The 13,870-nt window shown below is 45.8% G+C and overlaps 1 protein-coding gene across 1 annotated transcript; it reads right to left on the bottom strand.

Annotated features, from left to right (window-relative positions):
* Positions 1-227: 227 nt before the first annotated feature.
* On the bottom strand, positions 228-4,224 carry LOC109425220 (uncharacterized). The gene is made up of 2 exons (XM_062851816.1): positions 3,538-4,224; positions 228-3,479 (listed from the first exon to the last, which is right to left on the bottom strand). The coding sequence occupies exon 2, from the start codon at positions 2,555-2,557 to the stop codon at positions 383-385; it is 2,175 nt and encodes a 724-aa protein (XP_062707800.1). The 5' UTR covers positions 2,558-3,479; positions 3,538-4,224; the 3' UTR covers positions 228-382.
* Positions 4,225-13,870: the final 9,646 nt, after the last annotated feature.

The raw sequence follows: 13,870 nt of genomic DNA, 5'->3' as shown, positions 1-13,870 counted from the left end.
TTGTCCCAGAAATTCATTCCCAGGATGATGCAGTCTGGAATCGAAGGCACCAACAGCACTGGAAGAACTTCGTTGCGGTTGTTGTACACTATTGGGAGATATACGAAATGCGAAATGTTGTGTCTTGTGCCGTCCGCCGTTTTGATTCCGCCGCTGACGGTTCCTTTCTGCAAACCGCAGTCTTCCGCCAGCTCGACTCTTTTTCCTCCTAGTAGGGAGCAGTTTGCTCCGCTATCCAGCAAAGCTGTTAACTCCTTTCCCAGCACTGATATGACGGCGTGCGGTCTATTGTCACTTCCGGGGTTGATAATGATTGAGTTGAGGTTTTGAAATTCCGGGATGTCGGAGGGGTCTCCGAGATTTTGCGGAGAGCTGCTCCCCTCTATTGCTGGTTCTCCGCTGGGTAGTTTAACGCGTCCGTGCGACACGTGAAGCAACTGCGCAACGAGTAGCCCTTCCGTCCACACCGGTAGCAGAAGAGAATGGCTTGTGGTTTCGGACAGTCCATGAATCTGTGGCCCTCCTCGTCGCAGTTCCAGCAGAGCATGGCTGGGCGTTGGTCGTTGTGAGCTTCTTGCTGTTCTACTTGTCGATCTTCCCGTTGTCTACCTGGTTCTGGCAGCAGACGTTGGCATCTTCGATTATTGTCGCTCGGATCCGAGCTTTGAATCCACTGTCGCGCTTGCCAGCCCTGTGCTCTTTGCGGCTGTTCTTGCTGCTGTTGTGGTTGCCGAGTCGGAAACGATGTGGCTTGTGGCCGCTGCTGCTGTGTCGGAGTTTGCGCTTCTCTTGTGTACTGTCGCGCTGCTCTCAGAACATCAGCTTCTGTACGGTTGTACCTGTCCGTCGATCTTGACTGCTTCTCGTCGCGTGCGGCAAAGTTTGGCCTCGCAGATCTCCGCTCCAGGTTCATCTTCAGCGCGTTGACTTGCTCAACCAGTTCGTCGATGGTATGCTGCCAATTGTCTTCTGGTCCCTCCTCCACTGCTTCGTGCTCGTAAGCGCTTTCTTCTACCTCCACGGCGTGAACTCTGTTGAACCGCTGTGGCTGTTGGCGATGCTGAACCGGTGGTGGTCTGCTGGTTATCACTGGCGTGGCGAAGTTCGGTTCCAGAAGCGCGCTGTGCGGAATCGGAATCCTACGTTGCCTGTTCAGAAGCATTCTCGTCTCGTCGTATCCGGTGCAGACTTCCACCATTTCTTCCAGTGAACGAGGTCTCGCTGCTGTGACGATAGCTGCGTAGTTCTCGTTCATGTTCTTCTTCACCAGGAAGAACTTTTCGTCGTCTGGAATTGGTGGATCGACGAAGCGGAAGAGCGCTGAAATGTCGCGATAGAATTTCGCGAAGGATTCCTCCCTTCCTTGGAAACGGAAGCTAGCTTCCAGACGGAGAATTTGGGAGTAGCCGCTGGGCAGGAATTCTCTTCGAATCTCTCGCTTGAACTGGTCCCAAGTCCGCAACAAGTTTTGCGACGTTGCTCGTGAGTACCAGTCGATTGCGTCCTCTTGGAGCAGATGCTTGATCGAACTCAGGAGTGTAGCATCGCTCATGCCTTCCGATCTCGCGCATGTCTCCACGCGATCTAGGAACACGTTGAGTGATGTCGTGTCCTTCTCGCCGCGAAATTTGAAAGGCCAGTTGTGAACGGCCTTCTGTATTCGGCGATCGTCCGCTCGTTCCGGTGCTGGTCGCTCTCGGCGGATCAACCGCTCCAGGTCGTCTCGCATTCTGTAGTACTCCTCACGCATGTGTTGTTCTCTCTCCTGCATCTCCCTGATTCTTGCTTGCAATTCGCGGTTTTCCCGCGATTCTTGTTCCCTGGTCGACGGGTTCCATGTTTCCCGATCTCGCGGCAGGTAGGGAGGGGGAGGTGAGGTGTTTCGGTGCCTCGTATCTGCTTGTTCTGCTTCTTCGCTGTCTTGCGTTTGGAACGAACTCGAGAACAACAATCCTCTGCCTTGTCCACCCGGGAATGACGTCACGAGCGGTGGCTGCACTGCTGGTGGTGGTGTAGTGTCTTGTCTCGAAGTGCTTTCCACTGTCATTGTGGTTTCTCCTCCGACTGCTCCTTCATCTCCGCCGTTGTTCCTCCTTATGGCTCCAGTCGAAGTTGCTTGACTCACAACACTCTCACTTCGCGGTACACCATTCACTACACTTGTTCCGTTCACCTTATCTAGTAAAACGTTTACGTGCACCGATAACATTGCATGAGTTTCCCGCAGTTCGGTTGGAGGTTGAATCAACTGCAAGCGATCGCGGTAATGGTACAGACGAGTCCGGATTTGACTTAAGGCTGCGCTGTTAGCCGTCCGAATGGCAGCTTCGGCGCTAATATGCAGCTGGTGAACTTGCGATTCACATTGTTCTAGATTGGACTGGGAACTCATGACATGTTCCGAGCTGGTGGGCTTACTGTCTCTCAAGGACTCCTCTTGCATGAGTGCCTTGAGCCGAAGGACCTTCCCTCTGTGGGTCGTTGGTCCTAGGTTGACTACGTGGCGTAAAGCCAGCTCGTAGGTCACCTCTTCGTCAGTCAATTGTGTATAATCCATTACACTTTCGAATTGTATGCGTAAAGGGCTAAAATTGTTTCGATAATCGTAGGCCAGATAATCGAAATTGCGCAAAACCAAATTTCATCAAACCAAACAAAAAAATCGCTAAACGGTAGTTTTTAATGTGTGGATTTTCAGTTGGGCGCCAGTGTTGCAGGTTCCCGGCCTGGTAGAGCAGGACTACCGAACAGCATGGATATCTCGGGCACAAACACTTCAAGGCCTAAAGCACCAACTCACAAATCATACATTTTACTAGATTTTATTATCTCAAAAGAGCTTCCTCCCACATTCCTAGCTCCTACGGCCCCCTTTCTGGATTGTGGCCTAACTAGATCATATTCTTACAAGCTATAGTTTTCTCTCTACTCACGGGCCCGTCCTATAGGTAGCTACCTGACCTGCGACATCTTACATCCACCAGACCGCTTTTCAGACGCATCAAGCGCGGACCCCTGTCACACATCCTTCCGGCGGGAATCTCAGACGTCGGGCTCTTCTCGCTGCTGACTCGAGTCCGGATCGGTACCCGGGCGCTCACGTTTCACGCACACGTCTTCGTCACGCGCCGGTCGAAGTCACTTCGTTGGGTGCTGCACTTTCCGCAGGGGAGTCCTCGCAAACGTCCGGCTTTCACCGTTGACTTCACCACACACGACTGGGATGTTCACTTCCGTTGACTCGCGCCGACAACTCTCCGAGTGCCGAAGTGATCCGGTTCAGCCCGCTTCGTCCGATCAGTAGATGCACAACTTGAAGACCGAAAAGAGGCCCTGCAAATCACATCATTAGCATTCCGTCAATGTCTCCCGAGCAGTGAAACTCACCCTTGAATGGGGCCTGTTGATCCTCTTCTTTCACGGACAAGTGTCCACCTTTGTTTGCCGGAGACGGTTCGCCCGCGGAAGGGGATGGAATTCTACGGAGAGGTTATGTGATTAGCTCCATGACTCAGCAGGAGATTGAGTTTCACTCACCGATCGGTTGGAATTGACTCTTTCCTCCAAGATGATTCTTCGACGGTCGGGGAATAACGATCCTTCTAGTTTGGCACCTCCTTTGCTCACTGACGAGTGCCACTCATCCACTACGACGAGCACCGGGATTCGATCGTTCAGTGCCGGATATTTCTCCAAACGGGTGGCCAATCGTTCTTTACTTTTCCACTCCAATGTGTTCTCCGGGGATTGCGACGTGCTTCAATCTATGAGCCATTCCGCTTAAGCTCTGTGCACTGGACGCGACCGGAATGAAAAAAAATCACTGCCGTGACGGACACTGCGTTCCCGATTGATTCGGATGCAAAATTCTTGACTTTTATCAATAATAAAACTCGCGTTGGTTTGCTCCGTCGCAGCAGAACAATGACGGCTGCTTCACTTGCCGGCCACACGATTTTTGTCTCGGCGTTCCGCAAGCGGCGACGATTCACGATTGCGGGAGGTTGTGTGTGTAAATTGAGTCGACTGAAGCTGGCAGTTGAAAGCGTTTCTTTCTTTGTACCAGGACGTCCGTACTAGAAGCGTTTTGTGGTGTATCCTTCGCCCGTGTGTGTGCCGTGCCGAAGGCGGATGATTTATGCGCAATGGTGTGTGCGTATGCGACAGAAAAGGCCTTTTCGCCAGGGGTGTACTTTAGGGTGGTGCATTTCGACTTCTATTTTTCATTTGCTGCGTTACATGGGGCTTATTATAATAGTAATGACTAACATTCCTTATCTTCTCAAAACTAAACGTAACAAGGGAAATAGGAAAAATACCCTGGAAGAGGGTACTAACGCACAAGTGTACCACAATGGGTTCAAACAGCGCCCTGAAAAGGGCACTGTAATAATGCATAAAGCGAAAGAGAGCCTATAGCTCTTTACCACAGCGGGTTAAGAACAACAGAATATCCTGAAGATTCAGGTTTCTGAAGTCAGTTTCACTTAATAAGTGTTTACCGAATACTCGGAAACGCAGTTGCGCGAAAACTGGACAGTTACATATCAAATGATACGAAGTTCCATAATCGGATTCACAGCTATCACAGGCAAATGAATCAGCTTGCTGAATATTCGCCATGTGATTGTTGAGTCGGCAGTGGCCAGTCAATGCTTTGACCAGCATGCTGCAATTCTGCTTAGACAGATTAGTAAGATACTTCGCCACCCGTAGAGATGGCTCAGCACTATACAATTTGGTTTGACGACATGACTCCAAACTATTCCAATATTGTCTGTGTTGAGTGACAGCCCAGGTGTGAATCTGAAGCTGAATCCAACACTTCGATATCGGAATAGCTGGCTCAGGGCCAATGAAGTCATGTGATGCTCCAGAGCGAGCTAACTCATCAGCCAATTCATTTCCAGCGATGGAAGAATGACCAGGTACCCATAGAAGGTGAACAGCGTTTGCTGAATTCAGCTCCTCGATTTGATTTCGACAAGCGATAACTATCTTCGACCTGGAGTTGGCCGAAGCAAGTGCTTTAATAGCAGCCTGGCTATCTGAACAGAAGTATATTACTTTGCCCATTACGTGCTGCTGAAGTGCTGATTGCACTCCGCACATAAGAGCAAAGATTTCGGCCTGAAAAACGGTGCAGTGTTTACCAAGTGAGTAAGACTGATACAGCCTTAGCTCACGAGAATAAACACCAGCACCTGCTCGACCTTCGAGAAGGGAGCCATCAGTGTAACATACGATGCCGTCTGAAATACTTCTTTCCAGATAACCAGATGTCCACTCTTCCCGGGAAGGGAATTTCGTGGAAAATGTCCTATATGGAAAATTACAAGCAATTGTAAGATCACTTGGAGCAAGGGCAATTTTGTCCCAATTCACTAAAAGTGGAAACAACGAGGTGTGTGTTGAACTGCGATTCACAGGAGTTTCCTCTAGTAGACCGAGTACCCGTAACCGGTAAGTGCAAGAAAGGGCTTCTTGTTTGAGATGAATGTGTAGTGGGGCAACGTCAAAGAGAACTTCTAGCGCTGCCGTAGGAGTTGAAGAGAACGCTCCAGACATCACCATTAAGCACATCCTTTGGAGATGGCCTAATTTCGATTGGACCGTTCTCACTTCACCCTTTTGCCACCACACAAGACATCCATAAGCCAATATTGGCCGAACCACAGTTGTGTAAATCCATTTGATATACTTGGGTTTTAGACCCCAAGTTGTACCAAAAGTACGCCGGCATTGCCCGAAGGCCATACAAGCTTTCTTGATTATGAACTCAATGTGAGGTGTCCAGGAAAGCTTGGAATCAAGAATGACTCCAACGTACTTTACCTGTTCAGTCACATCGATTTCAGAATCAAAGAGACGCAAAGGTCGAACGCCATTACGGTTTCGCCTTTCCGTGAAAAGAACAATAGATGTTTTACTCGGATTAACCGAAAGGCCATATTGGCGACACCAACCCTCAACTGCTGGGTGCTGATGCACATACCAACTAACAATGTTAGGTAGTCGTCGGCAAAACCATAAGTAGGAAAACCGCTATTATTGAGTTGCCTCAATAGCGTATCTGCTACGAGATTCCACAAAAGCGGTGATAAGACTCCCCCTTGAGGGCATCCACAAACACTCAATTTCCTAATCCCTGCTAGACGCAATGTCGAGAAGAGATATCGGTTTTTGAGCATTTGGTGAATCCAATTGGAAATCATTGGAGATATACCATGACTCCGTCCGGCTTCCAATATAGCATCAAAAGGCACGTTGTCAAAGGCACCCTCGATATCTAAGAAAACACCCAAACAAGATTGCTTTTGAGCGAATGCTTTCTCGATATCGTAAACAACCTTGTGTAAAAGAGTCACAGTGGACTTACCAGATTGGTAGGCATGTTGGTTCACATGAAGAGGCACGTTGGCCAGATGAACATCACGGATGTGATGATCCACAATGCGTTCTAAGCATTTCAGAAGAAAAGAGGTCAAACTGATAGGTCTGAAACTCTTTGCTTCTTCATACGACGAACGACCCAGTTTCGGAATAAACTTTACAGTAATATCCCTCCAGGATTTGGGAATATACCCTGTAGCAAAACTGCAAACAAGTAGTTTTTTCAAAACATGTTTGAAATAATCAAATCCCTTCTGAAGCAAAATAGGATAAATCCCATCTGCCCCAGGAGATTTGAAAGGAGCAAAGCTATAAAGAGCCCACTCAATCGATTCTATAGTTACAATACTCCGAGCCGAAGCTAAAGAATCATAACTACAAGAAAAGACATCAGGATCATCCGAAGATGTAATATCCACACATCCAGGGAAGTGTGTGCTGAATAAGCATTCCAGAACTTCCTCATCAGAGGAAGTCAGATCGCCATTTGGCAAACGAAGTTCGTTCACCCGGAAATCCTTAGATTTCGCAAGGATTTTGTTTAACCGACTGACTTCATTCAAGCTGGAAACATTTGTGCAAAGGTTTTTCCAGCCGGATCGTTCAGCAGACCGGAGAGCTTTCCTGTAGGCCTTGCGAGCCGACCTAAAAGCCTCCGAACCAGCCGAACGTCGTCTGTTCCAACACTTTCTACATTGTTTCCTGAGTTTCGCCAGATCAGAGTTCCACCAAGGGGTTCCTCTTGTGATCTTCACAGACCGTAGAGGGCATGCTTCTTCAAAAGTTTCCATGATGAAGGTCGTTGTAGTATCAACGGCATCATCTAAATCACTTGGAGTGTCAATGGATGGTGAATATCCATGAAATTTGGCTGCAACCAAATCAGTATAAAGATCCCAGTTTGTTGACCGAGGATTCCTGAAACGCAATGTTTGCGAAGTAACATTTAAATGTTCAAAAAAGATGTAGCGATGGTCAGATAAAGATTCTTCATCTGACACATGCCAATTGGTCAGCTCGTGACTAATTCTGCTAGAGCAAAGCGTTATATCTAACACTTCCTCTCTAGCAGATACCATGAAGGTTGCGCGGTTGCCTATGTTAAGTAATGCAAGATCTGTACTACTTAAGTACTCCATCAAACTGGAGCCTCTCAAGTTAATGTCTGAGCTGCCCCAGATGATATGGTGAGCATTAGCATCACTGCCAACAATTAGCGGAAGGCCTTTTAAAGTGCAGTATGCGATGACTTGTTTGAAAGCATCCGTAGGGGATGGTTCATCATGCGGTAAATACACAGAACAATAGACGTATTTCCTGTTGAGGTTTCCAATAGATATATCAATTGTGATAGCACATACATCTCTGGTGGTTAGTTCAGAGATGAGTGTAGCAACTATTGCGTTGTTGACAAGCACACAGGCTCGGGGCATGACACGCGAGTTTGCCATTTCATGTTTACTGAAAGTGGCAAACACCGGGTTCACAAGGTTTCCAAGATAGAAATTTCCCTTACGAAAGTAAGGTTCTTGTACCAAGGCCACTTGGGCTGTACCATTTTGCATAAGTCTGTAAAGATTGATCGTTGCTGTTCTTTTATGCTGAAGATTGATCTGAGCTATCTTAACCGTAGCCACTACCCAAACTAGGTAAGATTGAACTCTTCGCAACAACAGCACAACAAAGAACAGCAACAATAAAACCAAATCGGTGTCGATTGGAAAACGCCAAAGGCGAGGATACACAGAATACACTGTGTAAATCGCATAATGCGAAACCATATAGGTGAAAATTTAAACTAATTAACAACATCTTCATAATCCCGCCCTGATTGTCTCGGAGAAACACAAGGTCCACTGCACCATTGCTCCGGTTAGCGCAGTAAGGGCTACATACTGTGGAGGGCGCCCTGGTACTCCACAGGCTCCGTTAGCGGTTAGGTTTTTATTAGACCCCCCCTAGCCATTCATTCCTAGGCACGGTAAGCATAAAGCCGCATCACACCATGAATTAGGGGTCACCTGTTGGTGGATTCTTACCACCGGAACAGGCGGTCCGTAGTGTTATTCTTAGCCAATTGAGACAATCGCTACCGACACTACACAGCTATCTAGGCTGATCGGGAAAAGAAGTTAATATTGATGATCAACTTCATACGGACTCGAACAGCCCTTCATGTGGCACTGCCAGCCGTGATCAACAGTTTCCAGGAGAGGAAGATTGCCTTTGGAGGAGACATAAAGGAAATGTTCCACCAAGCCATGGTTCGCCCAGAAGATCGCCAAGCACAGCGGTTCCTTTTTCCGGGTGCGGACGGTGACGTGGAGATTTACGTGATGGACGTTGTCATCTTTGGTTCGAGCTGTTCACCCTGTTCGGCACAATTTGTGAAGAATTTGAACGCCCAGGAACACGCCGAGCAGTATCCGAAAGCGGCGGATGCAATTATCAGGAAGCACTACGTCGATGACTACTTCGATAGCGCCGACAACGAAGAGGAAGCTGTACGGAGAGCAACGGACGTGCGCATTGTGCATGCCAAAAGAGGCTTCGAGATTCGGAACTGGGTCAGCAATTCGGAGAAAGTTCTGCGCCAACTCGGAAAGCCACAGTGTGCGGCCAAGCCGCTAGAAGTCGACAAGAATTGTCCAACGGAGAGAGTCCTTGGAGTGTTGTGGGATCCGGAAGGCGACAACTTCGTCTTTTCGACGGAGATGCGGGAGGACCTGCAGCCCTACATTCGAGAAGGAGCCTGGCCTACGAAGAGAATTGCATTGAGGTGCATTGCGAGTATGTTCGATCCGAAGCAGTTTCTCACTCCACTGTTAATACACGGTAGGATCATCATGCAGGATTTGTGGCGCAGTGGTATCGGCTAGGATGAACGGCTAAAAGAAGAACACTACAAGCGGTTGGTGCAATGGACGAAGTTGTTTCATCTAATCGACGAAATTCGTGTTCCACGGTGCAACCTCGGAGAGTTGGACTCAAAGGCATACGAATCGGTGCAACTTCATGTCTTCACCGACGCCGGAGAAGCAGCATATGGATGCGTTGCCTACTTTAGGTTCGACCACGGCGGAGACGTACATTGTGCATTCATCGAGGCAAAAGCGAAAGTGGCACCGCTCCTGTATATGTCTACCCCAAGGATGGAATTGGAGGCGGTGGTATTGGGTGCGCGAATGGTAAAGTCAATTTGCGAAAACCATTCGTTTCCCGTGAAGAAGAGGTTTATATGGAGCGATTCCAACACGGTGGTGTCCTGGGTGAGATCAGACCAGCGGAGGTACAAGCCATTTGTCGCCCACTGGATCGGAAAGATTGTCAGCATCACAAATCCAGAGGACTGGCGCTGGGTTAGTACGAAGTGCACTTTGCGGATTACCTGACGAAATGGTGCAAAGAAACGGAGATCGTATCGACGAGCCGGTGGTATCGAGGACCCGAGTTCCTGCAGCTAAGTATTGAAGAATGGCCGGAGCAGAATAGCCCCAGAGTGGAAGTAGCCGAGTGTACTTCTTCATCATATTGCTTTACCGGACGGCTTGATCGAGAGGATGCAGCATATCTCGCGTTGGGCAGTGATGGTGCGGACAGTCGCCACGATGTTCCGCTTCGTATCTAACTGCCGTCGGTGCGTGCAAAAAAAAGCCGATTGAAGCACTGAGGAAGGACAACAAGCGAACCGGAGTGACTCGGATAAACGAAGTGCCGTTGCGACAAGAAGATTACCTGGCGGCGGAGAATGTTTTGTTGAAAGCTGCTCAGGCGGATGAGTTCGCCGATGAAGTGAGAACGTTATTGAAGAATAAGGACCCCGAAACACCCAAGATGCCGCTTGAAAAGTTCAAGTTCGAGCATCTACCTCTACGTAGTTACCCGTCGTATCAAATAGAATGCGAACGACGCGTTTGATCGCCTTCCAGGTAGCATTGCTCTTCCTCTACAAGTGGTTGAGGAAGCGTTGCCTGTACGATAGGCAAACAGTTTCAAACAATAAACAAATCGCTTTCGCTCTTCGTACATATGTACAACAGAGATGATTATATTTGCGGTTTAGGGGAAGATGATATAGATCGATGAGATTAGAATTGAACCTTATGACAACTAAGTTGCCGGGTCATTAATTGGCTCGGTAGTTTAGTTGGTAAAGCACTTGTCTAGCGAATAAGGGTCGTGAGTTCGAATCTCACCTGAGCTGTGGATTTTTTCCCAATTTAACCAATAATTTACCCATCTGTGCATATGTACGTTGAGTTATTTGAATTTCATAATTTGACACGGATTGGTATTACCGAAAATTTGCACTTCATGTTGTATCGTTTGGCGCCGTTCCTGGATGAAGAAGGAGTCGTTCGGATGGAAGGTCGCACTGAGGCGGCCGAATATGCAGCGTTCGATTCGAGATACCCTATAATCCTACCGAAGAATCACATCGTAACGAGAAGATTAGTAGAGTACTATCATCAGCAATATGGACACAGCAGTAGAAAAACCGTCGTGAATGAAGTTCGGCAACGGTTCTCCGCAACGGTATTCCGTGTTTAAGAGTGCTAGTGGATCAAGTAATGCGAGCGTCGTGGTGCAGAATCCGAAAGGCGAAGCCGATGCTACCAAGAACGGCACCCCTACCGGAACAACGGTTGACTTTGAAGGTCGATCCTTTCTCCTACGTTGGAATCGACTACTTCGGACCGCTAGAAGTTTCCATTGGACGAAGGAAGGAAAAGAGATGGGTAGCGCTCTTTACGTGCATGACAGTGTGTGCAGTGCACCTAGAAGTAGCGTACAATTTAGCTACTGAGTCGTGCAAAATGGCAATACGAAAATTTGTGAAACGTCGTGGTAGTCCCGTTGAGATATTTTCGGACAACGGCACCAATTATGTTGGGGCGAACCGTGATCTGGTCCGAGAAATAAATACAGGATGTGCTGACACCTATACCAGTGCAAGAACCCGTTGGACGTTCAACCCACCGTCAGCCCGTCACATGGGAGGAGTGTGGGAGAGAATAGTACGTTCTGTGAAAGAAGCATTAAGGTCTGAGGTCACGCTTCTCACGAGAGAGAGGATTTCATGGGTTTTTGGTATATTCTGCGTAATTTGTCGAATATGAGGTCGAATATCGCAATTTCCTCATGTGCAATTATTCTTCAGGTATCCCAGAGTCTTCTGTAAAAATTTCATGATTTTAGGATATCCCAAATTTGAATACCGTGGTCAAGAGCGATCAAATCTACAGACAAAAAGTAGATGGTTGTGCACTTTACTTGCAAATTTGATACACAAAAAAGTCATGTATCCTCAAAAGCCCATGTGCAAATACTATTATAAGTTCATAGATGCTGTAAACGTAAAAAAAGTACATGTTACAGCATAAAACTTTGTAAACCGTGCTTTTTTAGAAAATGTAATTTTGGTAAAATCATTCAAATTTACTCAAATTTGAGAGGAGCCAATCTCCCATTTTCTCTCATCCAGAGAAAGAGCAAGAGCATAGCGGGTAGCGCAAGGATTCAGGGTTACCAAAAATGTCTTGTGGTGGTAGGATACATTACCAACTAATTGAAATTATGTCACATACTGAAAACGCTTTTGTTTATAGTATAAAAATGGTTCATATCACAAGTGCAAGTAGCAGTGAAATAAAATGAAAATATAGCAAAAGACGTATGCACACATTTATCATTTTATTTCAATCATTCACCCTGTGAGGAAATTAGAAGAGTCGAGGCATTGTTGGCAACCCTACGCGGTTTACTTTCGCTCTCCATCGTTGGCTCTGTATTTACGACTGCGGTGCGTTTAGTTGTTCACCTCTAAGGTGCTCGAATCCAAACAGATAAATTTTTTTTTTCATTTATTATCAAATTTGTAACAAAAAACTTTAACCGTTTTTCAATTTTTCTTTTTTATTCCTGTTTTGCTTATAAACCAAATGAAAAACAATAACATCAATGCACAGAAACAGCAGAGCGAAAAAAAAAAACGATTATGAACACAATCATTTATATCAAATTCATTGTTGGATAATTTAGTAAACTTATAGATATTCTCAAAAGTTGAGTATTTCTGGGAAACAAGTATCATTTGATAGTGCATGGTTACTCTGCTAAAATATTGATGAGATGTTTTATATCTTCTTCTTCTTCCTTTTGAGTATTGTTCTTCTTCTTTTTTGAGTATTGTTCTCACTAAGACGAAGCCTGCTGCTCAGCCTGCTGTTCTGTGAATCAAGGCACGTGTTCCCACGTTTGATTTTTGTGCTATGCCATTGAAAAGAGTTAATTTTCTGTAATTGCGGCACTACTCAAACGTCATTTTAGTGGGCTTTTGCATCCATGAGCTCTTCCATAGTTATAAATTTTGACTTTTCTCTTCCAATAACCATTCTGTACTTTTATATCGTGTTGTAGGCCCGACGATAACACTAATCACATGAAAGTAGAGGCAATTCCCATTATAAATAGTTTATGAATCGTTAGGAGATCATACCCGCCATTTTCGACATTTAGAATTACTAGGAATTCCATGTCCAAATCTGGGTGCGCTTTGGTAATTTGAGGATTTTCGACTAGTATAAATTATTATTCTTCATTCTTAGGAATATAAGGAACTTTTTTTCCCATGAGAAAGAATTTTTCAATTGATATTTTCTTACTGAAAAATAAAAATACAAATCTCCATTATTTTATGGAAAATTCACTCAAATTTAAGCAGATTGGCCAATATAATAACCAATATCTCGAATCCCACTAATTTGATTCAAAAATTATGTTCAGATGATTGAAACATATTGTATTCAGCTTTCTATTTATGGAAGAGGATTGAAAATTGGTTGATCGCAACGATAGATATTTATATATTAGTAAATTTCATATTTTTGAAAACTGTAGAGCTCGATTTTCAGGAAAAACTTAAAAACTGTTCTACTTAATTTTTTTTGCTGCACGATCTTGATATCAGCACATAGTTATGCATCAAAAATTTTGGTCGTTGATAGAAGCTCACGACTTTCGATTTATTTTGTAAGCTAGTGTTATTTGTACACATCTCGGTCCGCTAGAGAAGTTCAAGGATTTTTGAAGAATCTGTGTAAAATTCTTGACTTTATGAATTTCTTGTTCATACCTGGATCCTCGGGATATCTCCAGGAATTCATCCTGGAGTTCCTGAAGGAATTTCCCTTGGGGTTCCTCTAGAAATTCCTCTGGTGATCTTCCAGAAATTCCTCGTAAGATTCTTCCAGAAAATCGTTCTAGAATTCTTCTAGGAATTTTTCCTTGGATTCCACCAGATATTTCTCCCAATTTTTCTATTCCTCCTTAAATTCCTCTTGGGATTCCTTCAGGAATTCCTATTGAGTTTCCACCAGAAATTCCTACTGAGATCCCTCCAGGAATTCCTCTTGAGATTTCTCCAGGAAATCCTACTGAGGTTTCTTCAGGAAATCCTACTGAGATTTCTCCAGCA

The sequence above is a fragment of the Aedes albopictus genome, chromosome 2 (genome assembly GCF_035046485.1).
Source record: "Aedes albopictus strain Foshan chromosome 2, AalbF5, whole genome shotgun sequence".
NCBI lineage: Eukaryota > Metazoa > Arthropoda > Insecta > Diptera > Culicidae > Aedes > Aedes albopictus.
The sequence above is the reverse complement of the archived record's forward strand: the minus strand, read 5'-3'. Positions and strand labels throughout refer to the sequence as shown.

Excerpts from the sequence above, each read along its gene's own strand:
- LOC109425220 (XM_062851816.1), bottom strand. The coding sequence starts at position 2,557 with ATGGATTATACACAATTGACTGACGAAGAGGTGACCTACGAGCTGGCT.